The 18,821-nt window shown below is 32.4% G+C and overlaps 1 protein-coding gene across 1 annotated transcript; it reads left to right on the forward strand.

Moving 5' to 3' along the window:
* Nucleotides 1-1,522: 1,522 nt before the first annotated feature.
* On the forward strand, nt 1,523-3,817 carry LOC111383515. The gene is made up of 2 exons (XM_023007629.1): nt 1,523-1,874; nt 3,177-3,817. The coding sequence occupies exons 1-2, from the start codon at nt 1,523-1,525 to the stop codon at nt 3,815-3,817; spliced, it is 993 nt and encodes a 330-aa protein (XP_022863397.1).
* The last annotated feature ends 15,004 nt before the right edge of the window (nt 3,818-18,821 follow it).

The raw sequence follows: 18,821 nt of genomic DNA on the forward strand, positions 1-18,821 counted from the left end.
TTTATAGACAGAAACTTCAGGAAGAACCCCACATTAGCACATAGACATCGCTGCAAAGCCGGGTGCAGGCCAGTTAATTAATCTTCTGATTTGTACTTTGTGTTGTTTTAATATGTTGTATGAATATAGAGGGTAAAAGTGGTTGATGATAACAATAACCCGGTCAAAAATGCTGGAATGTTGCCGACCTAAGATGCAAATTCGATCATAGAACTTCTTTCCCATCTCGCCTCTCACTACACAGTATTACACAACATAATCCAAGAAATTCACGACCACTCAGCACAGGTTTGCTCCTTCGGATGCTTCAGCATCCTCTCTCTTCAATGCATTTGAATTGAGTCTTCTTTTCACCTTTAGAAGTCCAGAATGTGTAATTGTAGCTTGGAGTGGGACCTAAAGCACAAAATAAAACAAAATCAATGTAGAACTTAACTCAAAATCGCTAGCAAAGGCATATACATGGGTATGAACTATGTATGACATCCACACTTATTAGTAACCAGTAAATAGGGTTGTTGCCGTTGTAATACAATAGAGAAAAAACATGTTATATAAAATTCTATGTTAATCCTTTAATATTTTGTTAATGACATTCATTTCAAACTGTAGACATGGTATGGGAACCTAGAAAAAAAATGAGTTTTTCCTCCAAGGTTCACAATTTACATTTGACTCAATTATAAGCGCTAAATGCAACTTCAGTTTCTAACAGAGTTAAGGCTGTTAAGGGTGACAGAATTACAGCATGTTTGAACATGAATTTCGACTTAAGAATTCTTACTTGAAAAGAATATTCTGCTATATAAGTGGAAATTTCTGGTGTTTCTGCAATTTGTTGAAATAATATTCTTTGTTTTTTTCCTTTGTATTTATTTTGTTCTCTCTTTGATGTCGGATCTCTATGCTATATAATGAAACGTCTCAGTGTGGAAAAAACAGAAAACTTTCTCAAAACTTAGTTTTTGTTGGAAATTAAACTTGATTCATGAATGATAAAAAAAAAATTAAATTTGATACATGAATTAGTTTATTTAATATTCATGCATTTATTTAAATCATGTATCCAAATGGTTCTTTGTTTCCTATTATTCATAATATGTAGGAAAAGTCATTAATTAGTCTTTTTATTTCATACAATGTATTTGGGATCCTTTGAACCTCTAAAAGTCCTTGCGCTTGAGACATTTTATGAGCCAAGCCATAGAATACAAATATTTTTTAGAATTCTTTGAATTTTTCTCTCGTCTTTCATCCTATAATTTTTTATTTCCAACAAAGTGGTATCATAGCCATATCAAAGATGAGTAGTTCAATTCCTTTTATTGTCCCCAAACTAACAATGGAAAATTATGGACATTGGAGCACACGCATGAAGGCGTTGCTCAACTCACAAGAGGCATGAGAAGTTGTAGAGAAAGGCTATGATGAACCACAGAATGAAGGAGCTTTAAGTCAAGCTCAAAGGAATGCCTTGCAAAGGTGCCACAAGTTAGATCAACACACTCTCTCTATTATTCACATGGGCTTAGATGAAGCCATGTTCGAGAAAGTTGCGTCCTCAACAAAAGCTAAGGAAGTTTGGGAGATTCTCGAGAACAATTTCAAGAGAATTGAAAAAATGATAAAGGTTCACCTTCAAATCCTTTGTGGGGAATTCGAATCTCTGCACATGAAAGAGTCTGAATCTGTCTTTGACTATTTCACTAGAGTGTCCTCCATTGTCAATCATATCAAGCGGTACGGGGAGAATATTGAAGAAAGTTGTGTCATCGAGAAAATTCTTAGATTGCTTGACTTAAAACTTGAGTTTGTTAGTACTGCCATTGAAGAGCCTAATGACTTCGATATCATGACCCTTGATCAACTCATGGGTCCTTGCAAGCATATAAAGAAAGATTGAAGAAGAAAGGAGAACCAGTAGCTCAAGTTTTCCAAACGAATGTCTCCTTGGGAGGTCAACAGAAAGAGCAAGGACGATCTCAAGGAAGAGGTTAAATTCATGGTCAAGGTCGTGGTTGTGGTCGTGGTCATGGAGGAAATTATGGTCGTGGTAATGAAAGAAATGATGGAAAACAAAATTTGAATAATGAAGGATCAAGCAATCAATCGAGAGGACGAGGGTGTTGGAACTATGGCTTCAAGAGATGTGGTGGAAGAAGATATGACAAGTCCAATGTTCAATGTTACACTTGTCATAAATATGGTCGCTATGCTTCCGAATGTAGGAGTGACACCACTAATAATGAAGAGAAAGTGAATTATGTTGAAGCAAAGGAAGACAAAGAATTGTTGTTGTTGTTGTTGGCAACCAAAGAAGAAAAGGATAAATAATCGTGGTACCTTGACATCGGTGCCGCCAATCACATGAGTGGCAACAAGGAGTTATTCTCAACAATAAATGAGTCGGTAAAAGGCAACATTGTTTTTGGAGATGAAACTAAAATTCCAATAAAGAGCAAAGGTGATGTTCTTATTCATACTAAAAATGGAAGTCATCTTTTGATTTCTTAAGTTTATTATGTACCTATTTTGAAGTCTAATATTTTGAGTTTAGGACAATTACTTGAGAATGGCTATGACATTTACTTGAAGAATCATTGCCTTACTTTGAGAGATGTTTCTCATAAATTGATTGCAAAGGTACCAATTACTCGATGTCAATGTTGATCATCCAAGGTGTCTAAAAGCTTGTGCTAAAGACAATTCTTGGCTTTGGCACTTAAGATTTGGTCATTTGAATTTTAGTGGCTTAAAGACCTTGACGAATGAAGAAATGGTGAATAGGTTGCCAAAAATTAATCATCCCAATCAACTTTGTGAAGAATCCTCGTTAGCAAGCAAACTAGAAAAAGCTTTCCAAAGGAATCCACCTCAAGAGCAATAAAGCCACTCTAACTTATTCATGCTGATGTGTGTGGGCTAATCAAACCACCCTCTCATGGTAAAGCAAATTATTTTTTTACTATTTATTGATGATTTTTCTCGCAAGACCTCGGTTTATTTTTTAAAGACGAAAGATGAAGTTTTTGGAGCATTCAAAAAATTCAAAGCTCTTGTTTAAAATGAGAGTGGCAACTCAATCAAATCATTAAGGACGCATCGAGGTGGAGAATTTACTTCCAAGGAGTTTAATAATTTTTGTGATACTAATGGAATCTGGCATTTCCTTACAGTTCCAAGATCATCGCAACAAAATGGTGTTGTGGAGCGGAAGAATAGAACCATCCTCGACATGATTCGTAGTATGCTTAAGAGCAAGAGTATGGAGAATGAGTTTTGGTCCGAGACTGTTACATGTTCCGTGTATTTATCTAATCTTTCCCCTTCGGGAAGTGTTCAAGACATGACTCCACAAGAAGCTTGGAGTGCTAAGAAACCTAGTGTTTCTCATTTACGTATTTTTGGTAGTATTGCCTATATTCATGTGTCAGATGAGAAGAGATTAAAACTTGATGAGAAAAGTAAGAAGTTTGTTTTCATCGATTATGATGCAAACTCTAAAGGCTACAAGTTTTACAATCCTTGCAATGGAAAGATTGTTATTAGTAGAGATGCAAAATTCAACGAAGGAAGTTCGTGGAGTTGGAATGTTCCGAAAAATGAAGAATACATTATTTTTCCTTTCCAAGAAGGAGACTCTAGCCAAAACGCAAGTGAAGATGCCACTCCACCGCATTCTTCTGCTCCTCAATCTCCTCATGATAGTCCCTCCAAAGGACAGAGTCGTATCAGAAATCTTGCAAAGATTTATGAAGAAACTGAAATTGTTGATAATCCATCTTTGTTTTGTGTCTTCGCTGACACCGAGCATTGAACTTTGAAGAGGCAATGGACGATAAAAAATGGAGGCATGCAATGGATGAGGAGATCCGAGCAATAAAAAAGAACAATACATGGGAGCTAGCCTCTCTTCCTGAAGGGAAAAAAGCAATTGGCGTGAAATGGGTGTACAAAGTAAAGAAAAATAATCGAGGAGAAGTGGAAAAATACAAGGCCAAGACTTGTTGCCAAAGGCTATAGCCAAAATCATGGCATTGACTATGATAAGGTCTTTACCCCCGTTGCTTGCATGGAAACCATTCGATTAATTATTTCCTTGGCAGCTCAAAATAAGTGAAAAGTTTATCAAATGGACGTCAAGTCCGCTTTTTTGAATGGATACCTTGAAGAAGAAGTGTACGTTCAACAACCATTGGGTTATGTTGTCAACGAACATGAAGATAAAGTTTTGAAGCTAAAGAAGGTACTATATGGCTTGAAGCAAGCACCTAGAGTATGGTATAGCTCGATTGACAAGTATTTTCAAGATCATGGATTCATCAAATGTCTACATAAGTATGCTCTTTACGTTAAAAGGGACGCATTTGGAGGTTTTATGACTGTGTGCTTGTACGTTGATGACTTGATATTCACCGACAACAATGAAAACATGTTTGATGAACTTAAGAGAATGATGGCTCAAGAAATTGAGATGACTGACATTGGGCTCATGTCATACTACCTCGAAATTGAGGTAAAACAAAATGGAGATGACATTTTTATTTTTCAAGAAACTTATGCAAAGAAAGTTCTTGAAAAATTCAAAATGCAAAATTGCAATCCGGTGAGTACTCCCATTGGGTGTGGAACAAAGATGTCAAAAAATGACGAGAGCACGAATGTGGATCCATCTCTCTATAGATATCTTGTTGGAAGCTTGAGATATTTAACTTGTGCAAGACCTGATATTCTTTATGGTATTGGTCTCATTAGTCGTTATATGGAGGCACCAACTTTAACTCACTTGGAGATTGCTAAAAGGATACTTAGCTACATTAAAGGTACCTTTGACTATGGCTTAGCTTATTCTTTTTCTACAAATTTCAAGCGTCATGGCTACAGTGATAGTGATTGGGCTAGTGATATTAATGATCGAAAAAGCGCCATTGGATTTTTATTTTTCGTGGGTAACACCGCTTTCACTTGGTGTTAAAAGAAGCAGCCCATTGTACCCTTTCTACTTGTAAAGCTGAATATGTTTCCACTGCATCATGTGTTTATCATGCCATTTGGCTACGGAAATTATTGGAGATGCTTCATATGCCTCAAAACGAAGCTACACCAATTTATGTTGATGACAAGTCAACTATTGCTTTGGGTAAAAATCCTATGTTTTATGATCGAAGCAAGCATATAGATACGAGATTTCACTTCATTAGAGAGTGCATTGAGAACAAAGAAGTTGAGCTTGCTTATGTGAAAACCAATAATCAAGTAGCAGAAATTTTTCACCAAACCATTGAAGAATGGTGATTTTGCAAGATTGCGTACTTGGATTGGAGTTATCAAGAGGGAATCAAGTTTAAGAAGGGGTGTTGGAAATTAAACTTGATTCATGAATGATGAAAAAAATTAAATTTGACTCATGAATTAATTTATTTAATATTCATGCATTTATTTAAATCATGTATCCAAATGGTTCTTTATATCCTATTATTCATAGTATGTAGAAAAAGTCATTAATTAATCTCTTAAGTTCATACAATGTATATATGATCCTTTGTACCTATAAAAGGTTTTGTGCTTGAGACATTTTATGAGCCAAGCCATAGAATACAAAAAATTTTGAGAATTTTCTAAATTTTTTTCTCTAGTCTTTCTTCCCATAATTTTTTATTTCCAACAGTTTTTCCAATCAATTTACATTATCAATACATATTACTTCTGGCGGTTAAACTTTATAGTTCATAAAATGTGGAAGAATCATCTCGTACTAATTAATACATGTTACTTTGATTTATAAATTTTAAAACCAACTCAATATAATTCTGATATTAAGTGACAGGAACCCACTGTTAGATTATCATGACAAACATATTATTTGAAAGAAATAATTAAATTAGATAAAGTGTCCAAATGGTAAAAACTGTGGAATTTCTTCTTCGTCTTCCTCCTTTTTTTTTTTTTTTCAAACAAACCAGTAAAATATAGCAGTCAGAGTATTACTTAGTGATTTATTAAAATCATGAAAACAAAAATAAAAATTGGCAGTTGAGACAGTTTTTAGTTATTCATTCAAATCATAAAATCTTCATAAAGTGCATCTTTAATTTTATTAAATCGTGAATTGATCATTCAAATCATAAAATCTTCGTGGAATGAAGAAAGGTCATAACTTCGAAACATTATAAGTTAACGATTATATAAAAAGGAGATGACAACAATTGTATTCTAAAAGAGACAACATTTGAGAGGACAATATTGTATCATCCTTTATTAAGTTCTTCATAATCTGCAGTAGTTAGGCAGAACCATTAATGCAAAGCCACTGACCCACGAAGATTGCATCACAGTTGATGTTTGGATTAATCTTAATGAAATCTTCAAAAGGAAAATTAAATTTTCACCACTCTCTGCTCCATATACGGAATTGCAAATCGTAGTGGTAGCAGTGCTTCCAAAGCGAACTATATCAGAGAAAAACAGTTACTTTAACATTCCTTCTTAAAGCAGGACACGTAGCAACAGTAGCACCATTTTTTATAATAAGTGATGATTGGCGTACAGGGGAATTTTCACAAGGGCTTCGCAAATCACAAATAGGGGGGGGGGGCTTTAATTTTTGGCAATTTTTATTCGGGTGGGGCCCACCTTTGTAAGTTATTCTGTGAACCCAGCTTCTGTATACGAAAAAAAGTCCTTTTATACTCATACATTCCTTCTTAAAGTGGGACATGCAGCCACAGTAGCACCAGTTTTTATCCTCATTTTAGCTTTACCTTTTTTAGAAAATACCTTGTACAAATTTTAACCAGTATTTTATTAGAAAATGAAGAGTTATAGTAACCTATTCATAAGTTTCACTAGTTTAAAATGAAACTGTTGACAATATTTAAATTATATACATTCGGCTTTATCTAACAAAATTTTTTAGATAAATGGTTCACCATGATATGAGAGCAATCAACAGTCCTTGACAATGCTACTTGTACATAATTATTTACAAATGATGTACAAAAAGAAGAAAAAAAACAGTTTGGAAGAGAGAGAAAGAGAAAAGAAAAGTAGTTAAATTTTAATATAGTGCCATGTCATTAATCTGTACATAGCATTATACCAACGGTCCTCATTTCAACTTTCATCGCCACCCCTTTAAATGAATATTGCACACTTTAGGCTTTGATAGGAAAAAAATTAATCCACCTATCCGTGATGGGCGTGTTGAAGATAATAATTAAAATTAAGTCCAATCTAAAGTTTAAACTTTTAGATCAACTTATTCAACAAAAACTCTAGCCTTCCAAAGTTCAACCTAGCTCCTCCGAACTTTTGATAAACAAGTTAGCTTATATTTGAAAATTGCAACAAGAAATACTTACTTTCAAGTTGTTTGCTATTGGCCGTAGATAGTGTGAGAACAAGACTAAGCACCAGAACCAGATTGAGTAGTGTTTTATAAACCTGAGCCATGGTATATTGTATTTTGCTGCCTTCTACTGATTAATGTGACTTCTTGAGATGGCTTTTATAGACAGAAACTTTGGAAGAACACCCTCTTAGGCACATAGATATGGTTGCAAAGCCAAGTGCAGGCCTGTTAATTAATTTTCTGATTTACCAAACATTTGTACTTCGTGTTGTTTTAATATGTAAAATTTGAAAGCATTAAGGTGGTTGATAATAACAAGAACAGGGACAAAATGCTGGAATTTTGCCGACTGAAGATTAAAATATGATCACAGAACCCCTTTTGATTCTACAGTTCGGTCTAACTTGAGCGTCTGAGGGCAATGCGGAAAATCCTTGTGGCTTTCCATCTAACAAGTAATTTCAAGGACATGAACAGATTCTCTACAGGATAATATTTTTCGAGGTTGATGGCAATCGTAAAAAAACTTCAACATAATTTATTGTTCCTCTTATTATTCACAGAAACTATTACTTCAATATCTCTATAGTAGATATTAGTAATGTCATAAGTATTACAGTTATTATTAGTTAAAATAAAGTAAATCTTGGTCTTCAAATTATTGATTTTCATGGGGAATTGATGCTAGTTCAATTTTGTTGCAAATGTACTGTCAGCATAAATAACTTCTAGTTGTCAATCTGTGTTATCCATAAGCTGGAAGTATATTGTACTAGTTAATACAGACAGTTTTGATATATTTTAAGAGTAGTGCACCAGGCTTGTGAGATTAAGGGATGTGAACCAACAATATGTGGAAGAGGACAGTAAGGTTCTTCAATAACTTTTTTGTGTTCGAAAATGCATCCTCATTAACTACAACATATGAGCTCATGTTCTCAACAAGCTTGGGAGATCTGCATTTAGGGGATTGTTCGAGAAAATCCTGTAAGCGTATGGGATCGTTGGCAAGTAATACATAGTGAATTACGAATATCGTCCCACGAGGAATAACATTCAATCTTAGTATGTTAGTGTTTACCAAATTTGATCTATTGTAGCAAAATAAGTAGCTTGTTGAGTTTTTCTATTATGCCAAATTGTGCTATGAAAGAAACGAACTATGGTTTTTATGAAATAAGAAATGAATATATTGAATTTTCAGATCCACCTATTGACTTCAAGTTTCAATCCTCGACTTGTGTTGATTAATGTGATTAGCATGTTTGTGACGATCGATAATCTAATTTTATTTAATATTCTTTTTCAAGATATATCTATCCTATGTTTAAAACGACCCGACCTCATTCCTAGTCCAAATTTATATGAAGAACATGCATTCATTTAAAAAATTATCGCACACGATCGCAAACGCCATAAATACTATTCCTAATATTTATTGCCCTTGTGTTCGATATACAGTGTTTACTTATTGTGAGTTTTCCAATAATACGAACAAGCAACAAATATGTTCTAATGATGTGCAAGCATTATAACAACCACAATTTATGCATATGAAATCATAAACACGAAAAAAACTTGAAAAACAACAAGTCATAAATTAAAACTATAAATCAAAAGGTTTTGTCATTCACCCATTTACAAAATTGTTTAGCCTAGCATAGCATATGAAAATTACGTAAATAATAATAATAATAATAATAATAATAATAATAATAATAATAATAATAATAATAATAATAATAATAATAATAAGAAAAGACATCATCTAAGACAAGGAACATGGTGAATAACTTGAAAGCTCCAATTCTTCACTTTAATCTTCAACACGAACGGAATATCTCTTGACTCTTCAATCTAAAATCATCTCTTGTGCTCTCAAAATAATGATAGATTGGTCTCACCATGTTTTGGATGGCTTATCGTATATATGGGGTGACAAAAAAATTGCAAACAAAAAGTTTTCAAAATAAAATAAGGAAACACAATTTTTTCTCAAAATTGAATCATGTGTACGCATGGTTCAAAGTGAGTGTGCATATTGAAAGCCAAAGAATAACTGACCAAGGGGGAGAATTGGTTTTTAAAACTTCTTAAAAAAAATTATCCAAATTTATGCAGGTTGAGAATGAATAAGTCGATCAAACAAAAATGCACAAGTACGAAAGCAATAAGTGAAATGGAAGAGAATATGCAAACGATGTAATTGTGGAGGTTCGATCCCAACCAATGATCTACGTCCTCCGTTACCAAGCTTTTCGTCAAACGAAATATCTTTTCATTAAATTTGATTGACTTATGGTACAATTCGAACCTTTACAATGCTTTTGGTGACTTAAAAACAAGAAGCAGTGATCCTTAGACAATATTGAGCTTTCCGAGACCTCAATATGACCCATAAGTTTAAAGAAAAATGATTTTGCAGTTTGAGACGTCTCTCTTTATAAATGATATAATCAAAATTAAGTAAAAAAAGAAAATAGGCTAACACTTTAATAAATAACAATGAATGAAGCTCAAGTGTTAGGTGAGAAAAACATTAATGAGAAGAATAATTTTCAAAGGTCGATTCAATCAAAAATTGTCAAAGTAAGACAATTGATAAAAATCGATAAGATATATTGATCTAATTTAGCTCAAGAGTATCTCACTTAAAGTACTCTCGAAAGTGTATAATGGATGCAAAGTGAAATGGTATTTATAGCAATCAAAACACAAAACTTTCTATCTAACCTGACAACTTATCTGGATGTTCGCATCCTAAATCAGACAACCATACTAGTCGTTGTACATTTAGAACAGTTAAAAAATGATCATTGGACTAATTGGACGTCCACTAGACTCAACCCACGTCCACTTGAACAGATTTTCTCAAATTTTTCCATCTTGATTGTTTTGAAAAATATAGGCTTTTGAAGGACACTTTTCCCTTTATTTTTCAAGGTATAAAAATATTTTTTATGCATGTGTCTTTATGAAGTAATTTTTTTCGCACATAAAAATTTCACTCTTTGAGCTTTAACAATTCATTGCTAACGATTAAAGTATGTTACTTTTACATATGAATCCGAAACATTTAAGTCTAATATCTTTGGCGTTTAACTGCTGAAATTCTTGTCTTCGAGTGATTTGACGTGAATGCTCGACTTCCATCTCGATTTTTATTAAATATCAATTGCGAGTCTTTTAGTAGCAATCTTTTTTCTCTCTAGTCGATCAACTATGCAACAATAATTATGAAGACTCAAATTCAATTGTTAGAGATAAAAACTAATTTGTTTGTTATAATCAAAATATGAAATCAACTATACGTCAACACACACAATACATGAAATTTGGCCTTAGGTAAGGCATTTTTCAATATTTTAAAAGTCAAACCGAACATCGACCCAAAAAAAGAAAAGTATCAATGGTCAAAAGATTAAACCAGGATTAAACCAGTAATATAAAATTATCAAAAATTTATATTAATTATATCATAAAATGTTAAAATGTAAGTTTAAATAATATTACAATAAACTTTTGATGCGAACCCGATCAGCAAGGTTGCAATCGAACCCACAGAATATTGAATCGAATCCTAAGAACGCCAATATAACCAAGGTTTATGGATCTGACCCCAAAATAGTGAACCAAGCAACCCAGCAAGAACGTTGCTTGAAAGACCTCTTGATCACACGATTGAAGAAATCACACCTGGATTGTGAATTTGAACCAAAAAACCCAACGGTAACGTTGACTCAAAAGACCCTTGATTACACAATTCAAGGATTCAATTCGATAATTTGAACGCCACAAGATGATTAGTCTTGATAAGTTCGCCCCATTCAATTTAATGAACAAGATAAATTTGAAGCAAAGCTTCGAAGAGGAAAATCTCTCACTAATTCATAATCAAAAAACTTGGTTCAATTGAAGAATAAATCCTATTTATACTAAAACCCTAAAATAACTAAAAGGAATAACAATATTAAAATCCTAATTTAAAAAGGAAATAAAATACTAAATCATGGATTAAAATAATAGAAAGTGAGACAAATACTAAGGGATTAGAAAACTTTCGGCCATTATGGGATGTTATCACAATTTGGTAACTTGCGTGATGCCGAAAGATTGGAACCTGCCTCGTCAACATACGGTGCGGCCGCACCGTTAGAATCATTGCGGTCGCATGGTAGAATGAAATAGCCCAGAAAATTTCCTGCCATATGCTGTGTGGTCGCATGGTGCGACAGCATAAAAGTTCGGCTGGCTTCTTTTGCTGCCTCCGTTTTTTGTTGCTCAACATGAGTTGTTTCAGATTAACTTGGCCTTCAACTGACTTCAATTCCTTGCTCGTTTGAGACGTTTCCAGGATCACATCAACTTTTAACCAATTTAATTAGCTAGTATACTTATCTGTAATTTGATGTTATAATTAAAAAATATTCAATTCTTTAATTGTTAGTCATAATAGTTAATCAACAGAGGCAAAATATATATATATAATAATAATATAAATTGAAAATGAAAGGACAAGGCACTAGCTTCACCACCCACCCTTTCATTTTCATCTACGATCCTTTTACTTTCTCAATTGTAAATGTTACCTTCTCCATTGTAAATGAAGAGTGAAAATAAGAAAAGTCAAGCCACAATTTCTAGGCCAAAAAGGTGATATCTTGGTTCCATTTTTGAAGGTAAATTTTATCTTTACTCCTCATTACTGAACCCCCCCGATCTTTTAGCTCCTTGAAAGTAATTTTTAACTTTTGAAGTTGAAATTCATATCTGAATGTGTGGAAAGGACCTTTCCTTATCTTTCTTTGATGAAATCCAGTGGGTAAACTCGAGAAAATCATGACCGGGTTGGCCAGTTCCAGTTGAACCAACGGTTAGGTGGTTTTGGAGTCGTATTTCATGAATGCGGTTTTATATGCTTGATTGGACCATTTTTTGGGACGATCGCCAGTTTTTCCGCTTGAACCAGCCTATTTGATCCGATTTTCATAACATTGGCACTTTGTGAGCAATAGGCAAGGCATGCATGCCCATTCATACGCATGATACGAATTTTTGGGATCAATGTTTGCCATGTATTTTTTATCCTTTTCACTTGTAATTTTGTCTATTTAGCTTCCAATTGCCTCCAATTGAGCTTGTAGCATCTTCACTCTTCATTTTATGTCCCAACACCAATTTAGTCCCCATAGTTTTAATTTCGCTATTCTTCTCTATTTTTAGCTTGTTTTCTCCAAATTTATTTTATCAAATCACAAGTTTTACCAATAAATACAATATAACACAAATTAAGATATATTTCATCAAAAGAACCACCAAATGTCATTATCTAAAGCCTCAAATAAGTATATAAAATACATTTATCTAACCCTCCAAACTTGGACATTTGTTTGTTCTCAAATAAAATCATAACCTAGCTTAAAACAAACCTACAAGCATGCAAAAATATCTAGCTAGCTAACTCGATATTTTATCTTAGAATTGAAATCATAACATTAGGTCTAAGCACAACTTCAAGATCACAATATAAAAATCAAAGTCTATTTTTCAATGCAAAGTCGACATGTGTATCACGAATTAAGCATAGCGTCATGAATTCACAAATTTTACCATTCCCAATCCCTTAATAGTCAAATATGTTTTTATCCTCACTCGTGAGATACACACATCCTCAAACTTGTTCTTTTCATTCTTTTCAAGTATATGATCTAAAGTTGAATTTTATATTATTCACCTCTTTAGTTTAGTTAAATCTCACCAATTGATGTTCAACGTGTCAATAGACAAGGATTCTCCTTTAATTTTGATTACTTCAATTTTTAAAATGTGACTAAGCTAATGATCCCTTATTAAAAGTCAAATTTCCCTAAATAAATTTTTGGGACATAACCAAGACATTTGTTGCGTCTTCTATTTCATGTACCTATTTTTCTGATTTTTTTATATATTCCTCAATTTTCTTCTTTTCAACACTACTTTTCTTTATTTACAGAATTATTCCCCTCAAGCTTTCTAAATGACTCATGTAACAAGTTTTATGTTGATGACTCACAAGTCAGCTGAATTAGAGCAATAAGGTTTAATACCATTACAAGTTTAATAGCTCGAGTTATAAAGGCTACAAAGGCAAATTTTCAAATAAAATATTTTTTACGCCTTGATTAGTGCAATGTCCATCTTTAAAAACATATCCAAGTAAACGGACTTCGCCCAATTTCACCCTATTGAACTTCAACAATCCACACAAGATTTTTAATTTCACACATAGATCCCCATTTATCTCAACATATTCCTACAACGGTGAAATCCCCTAAAACTATTCTAAATTTAGTCCAAGGATGTAAGATATAATGGTTTTAGATTTAGCATCTATGGTCCAATAACCTATCCAATTATGAAATCAATTCATTTCTATACAATGTTTCACCATTCATAGATCAATTCATAATTCAATATATTCCTTATTACCAGCTAGGCCAACTAACTCACACAAGTACACACAAATAAAATATTTTTGAAAATTTTCAAAATTTTCAATTTTTTTTGTATTTTTCTAATATCCAAAGCAATAAAACACACACAGCAAAAGAAAACTCATTTTTCACCTCCAAACTTAAATTAGACATTATCTTCAATGTCTTAAATCCTAAATCCACATCTAAAGGAGTATGAAAGAAAAGGAAAAAAAATATTCCCCTGATTTGAAGTGAAATCCAATAGCTAATTTTTCCTTCCACTTCTGTTGTCTCCTTGGTTAATATTGGTTCAGGTTTTTCGTGATGGCATGTCCTGCACAATGCGGTTAGATAAAACATCAAAGATCAAATACCTTAAACAAGTGTTGCTTAGCTCAAACATCTGATATATCAACTGAATCTCAAGGAACTAAGGAGAAATGGAAAATCGATAATAAGTTCTTAATAATTAAATAAAAACTACTCTAAATTATCCTAAGTCTAGAAAATATAATAAATAAAAAGAATAGAAATATTGGGTTGTCTCCTAACAAGCACTTGTTTAAAGTCCTTAACTTGACTCTTGTTGTTCTAGGCTATTCTTGGTGGCTTGAAATAGGAATTCTCAACTTTGCACTAGTTAGACTCTTTTTATTCATCGTTGAGCCTCTACACCTCTAATTTTCCATTGCTGTCCATATAAACAATTCCACCTTCGTCTGGTATGTCCTTGTAGCTTTCCCAATGGTCCACTCTTTGGTAATCCTCAAAGTAGGAAGGCTACTTGAGTGGAGTTGATAATATCAATTCATCCATTTATACGTACATTATTATGATATATTGACGCCTAAATGTACTAAGTACTCTTATATTTTGCTTTAGGTTGCAAATGAATAAATACGGTAGAATTTAGAAGAAAAGAGAGAAAAATGATCAAAATGAAAACAAGTAAAAGTTCAAGGACCAAGTTACAAATAAATCAAAGATAAAACAGGCAATGGAATGATGATTCAAGAAAGCTACGAGTCAATTGGTTGCAATTGGAAGTCAAATGAAATAAAATATGACAATAACATTTTCCCAAGTCGATTTTCAAGGGCATAAGGATGTCCCAAATTTTCAGCTAAAGATTGGAATCCATTTTAGACCTGTAAATGGCCAAATTGGGAAAGAACTATGTCAAGCAACATTGTAGCCTTTTTTGTTAGCTTTTTAATGTACTTTGAATCGCCTCAATTGGACATCAGGAAAGAAAGTTATGATCAAAAATATTGAAAGCTGTTCGACGGAGAAAATAGTTGAACTACGCGATCGCATAGTTCAAAAATCATGTGGTCGCATACAAGGCTCTGGAGAAGTTCGAGGCTGAAAATAGTTGTTCTATGCAACTGCATGACTTTCTTCTATGCGGTCGCATAGTTCATTCCCGAGGCGCGAATTCTAATTTCCTAATTTGAGTCAAATACATATGAAAATAAATCTTCTACACAAATATATAAGCCCTAGAACTCGTCCAAAGCTAAAGAATGCCCCCATACACTCTTCTCTCATCTTAGTGCTCAGAAACTCCATGAAGAGCTAAAATCGAGGTGAAGTTAGGAAAGAACTCTTTGAATATGGTGATTATCACATCCATTATTTCATGGATTTTGGTTTGTCATTAAACAATTCTAGTCTTTAGATTTTAATTCTTATAATTTACATTGAAATCGATTTAACATTTACAAGATTTGTCATGAATTCAGTCATACTTTTTTCATTGTTAAATTAAACTATTTGTTGAGTTTCAATTTCAATTACTTATTATTGAGATTGAATTAACTTTTATCAAATCCTTTATAGATCTAGTCATGCTCTTTCTATCGAATAATGGGAATAATTGTTGAATTTTAATCTTAATATAACTTTATTAGCAGATTGATTATTGCCTTATGCTTGATATATATGGTCGATCTTTGATTTTGTTTCAATAAAAATGTGCAAATGCATTATTAGTTTAGATTCTAGAATTACAATTGTGAATTAAATCGATCTTCATTGTTAAATCTTCCGATTAGAGAGTTAGGACGAAAATTCTCTAATTGAGTTATAAAAATGAATAATTGATGTGATTGATCCAATCCAATTGAGGGAATTCCGACACTTTGCCATATCAAGACATTAACCTTAATTTAATTTCTTTTAACATTGAATTCTCCTACGTATTTCAAAAGAACAATCAACCTTTTTGAATTCTTTGAGTGATTTTTTCCATCTCTCTGTGGAATTGACATCCCCAAGTTGTACTACAACTACCACGTTATTCTTTGGATGTAAAATTACTATTATTACATAGCAATTAACATTACAATTGGGATACTCATAATCACCAATTGTTGAAGAGAAACTGCAGTAAGGGCTTCGTTGTTGTGCAATTAAAAATTTGATCCATCATAATTATATTTCATACTAATATTTTGATTACGTGTAATTGTATCAATTTGTAACATATTCTAACTAATGCGACACAAAATAATTCACTCTATTTCTGTTTTTGTAAACCAATTTATTGGGCAGTTTGGTATTGAATGCGGATTTTGTCAAGTATCATGCGTTTCACTTTTGCTAGAATTCATTTGCTAAAAATGTTAATTATACAAACTTATAACACTAGTTGAAATTGAACTAGCATGAGTATACAAATACTACAATGTCTATACTTTTTCATTCTGTTGCACCCGGAATTATGAATTGAATATATATATAACTTATGCTATTCGTCAATTGAAAAATTTAGGATTTCACTATATTCACTATGGTGATGTGCTATATTGGTTTACACGTGATTAAAAATATAGTTATGATTTTTTTTTTTTAATAATTGCTAACTTTGGTAACACCAATCATATATATCTAAATAACTTATTCTATTCATCAATTGAAAAATTTAGGATTTCACTATATTCACTATGGTGATGTGCTGTATTGGTTTACACGTGATTAAAAATATAGTTATGATTTTTTTTTTTTAATAATTGCTAACTTTGGTAACACCAATCATATATATCTAAATAACTTATTCTATTCATCAATTGAAAAATTTAGGATTTCACTATATTCACTATGGTGATGTGCTGTATTGGTTTACACGTGATTAAAAATATAGTTATGATTGTTTTTTTTTTTTTTAATAATTGTTAACTCTGGTAACACCAATCCATACGAATTCATATATGTGATTGTGTTTGTATTCCATTTATGATATATCTTCTACCTTTTGTCTTGTTGGATTTATGCACCCATGTTCTATTCCTTTTATGATATATCTACTTTTGTCTTGTTGAAGTAATGGACTAGTGAATATCTTCATATCGTGCAAATCAAGAACTTTTGGATTACTTATACCAGTTGGATGCAGGTGTCTTCACCTCTATTACGAATTACATAAATGAGATAAAAATGTGGAACCCATTTAATTGAAGTATGGATGTCAATTTCTTGGCACAACTTCATATAATAAATAAGATATTGATATAAATAAAGCTACAAATTTGATAGATTACTTCTAACAATTCAACATGATGGGTGATTTTAGGATTTTTTTTATTTATTATTTATTTTTAGGTAAATAGAAACAATGATTGGGATTTTCTTTTGGCAAGTTAAGTGGATGATTTGGGACGTGTTTGATGGAGTGATTGAGGTCAATGAGTATATTAATTGATGAGGAAGGTATTTTTTTCAGATACCATTTTTACTATAAAAATTGCAGTATTTCTAGTATAAATAATATTTAATAGTACAACATGGATTTAAATAAAAAACAATGTACATGGTGATATTTCCACTTATATTTATTTCCTTTGCACGTTATATTTTGCAGCCCACAATCTCCTAACGCTAAACTCTAAACAAACCCAATAATAAATCGGATGCCTCTTTTATTTCATTTCTTGTGCTGCTTCCTATGCACAAACTTATTCCAACCTACTAAGATACCTTCTTTTGTTCTTTTTATCTCCTTACTTTGGTTATTAATATGATACAAAATACAACATAATATAAATAACTACACGAAAAGTTTATTAAAACTCATACGTTAGCACACCAATATTTAAGTAAAGAATCAAAGTTAAATCACGATCATGGATCAAATTAATTTAAATTATAAAAAATTCATTAGATCACATCGTTGCTTCTAAAATGAATAAGAACGTCCAATTACTTAATTAATCAGATGGAGCTAATAGTAGTAGAATGCCATGGACAAGAACAAGGCAAGGGAGAGGTGAAAAGGTGTGTAACAAAGAAGGGGCATCGCCTCACTTCATACTTACAAGGCTCACAAAAATGCACACATGGAGTTATGAACTTCGAAGTGTTTATCTTCTAATTTTGTGCGGTACCTCTCTCGCAATCATGTTTTCACTCTAAAATTTTTCAACTTACTAAGGTGTCTACGTGTCTTTGCAACTATCTCTTAGAGAATGTTATAAGATTTGGCCCATACCAAATGACAAAATAAGTTTTTGATCGTTGTTTTTCAATAAATAAGCGTAAAAATGGTTATACTATTTGGATAAGTTGAAAGAAACAACTTCTTTAGAAACATATTTAATTCGTACTACGTGTTTATAATTCACTAACATTAGATACAGGCGTTAAGCCTTAATCTTAACATCGGCCTAGCTTGGTTTATATGTTGTATAATACAGAAAATGTCATTTGTCGAGAATGCCGGTGATATTATTTTATGGGTTGTGATCATATGATACTTTGTTCGAATAAGGACTGAGAATCTCTAATTATTTTCAAGACGCATAAGTTCGATTTAATTGAATCGGGTAAACAAACATCAGTAGTCATATTCTTTGTCTCTTTAAACATACGGGATTCTACTACATGTCAAATATATTTTGAAAATCTCAAATATTTCACATGAACATTATTTCTATAGTGACTAATTCTATTTATAATTATTAAGTCTTTCATGATAAGCCCTGCAATAATTTATCTCATCTAGATGGCATCCTCAG

This window comes from Olea europaea, unplaced genomic scaffold (genome assembly GCF_002742605.1).
Source record: "Olea europaea var. sylvestris unplaced genomic scaffold, O_europaea_v1 scaffold2705, whole genome shotgun sequence".
NCBI classification, from domain to species: domain Eukaryota; kingdom Viridiplantae; phylum Streptophyta; class Magnoliopsida; order Lamiales; family Oleaceae; genus Olea; species Olea europaea.

Bases quoted from the DNA above. Each gene is read 5' to 3' on its own strand.
- LOC111383515 (XM_023007629.1), top strand. From the start codon at position 1,523: ATGGGCTTAGATGAAGCCATGTTCGAGAAAGTTGCGTCCTCAACAAAA. The intron at 1,875-3,176 runs GTCCTTGCAAGC...ATTTCCTTACAG, and splicing joins GACCCTTGATCAACTCATGG to TTCCAAGATCATCGCAACAA.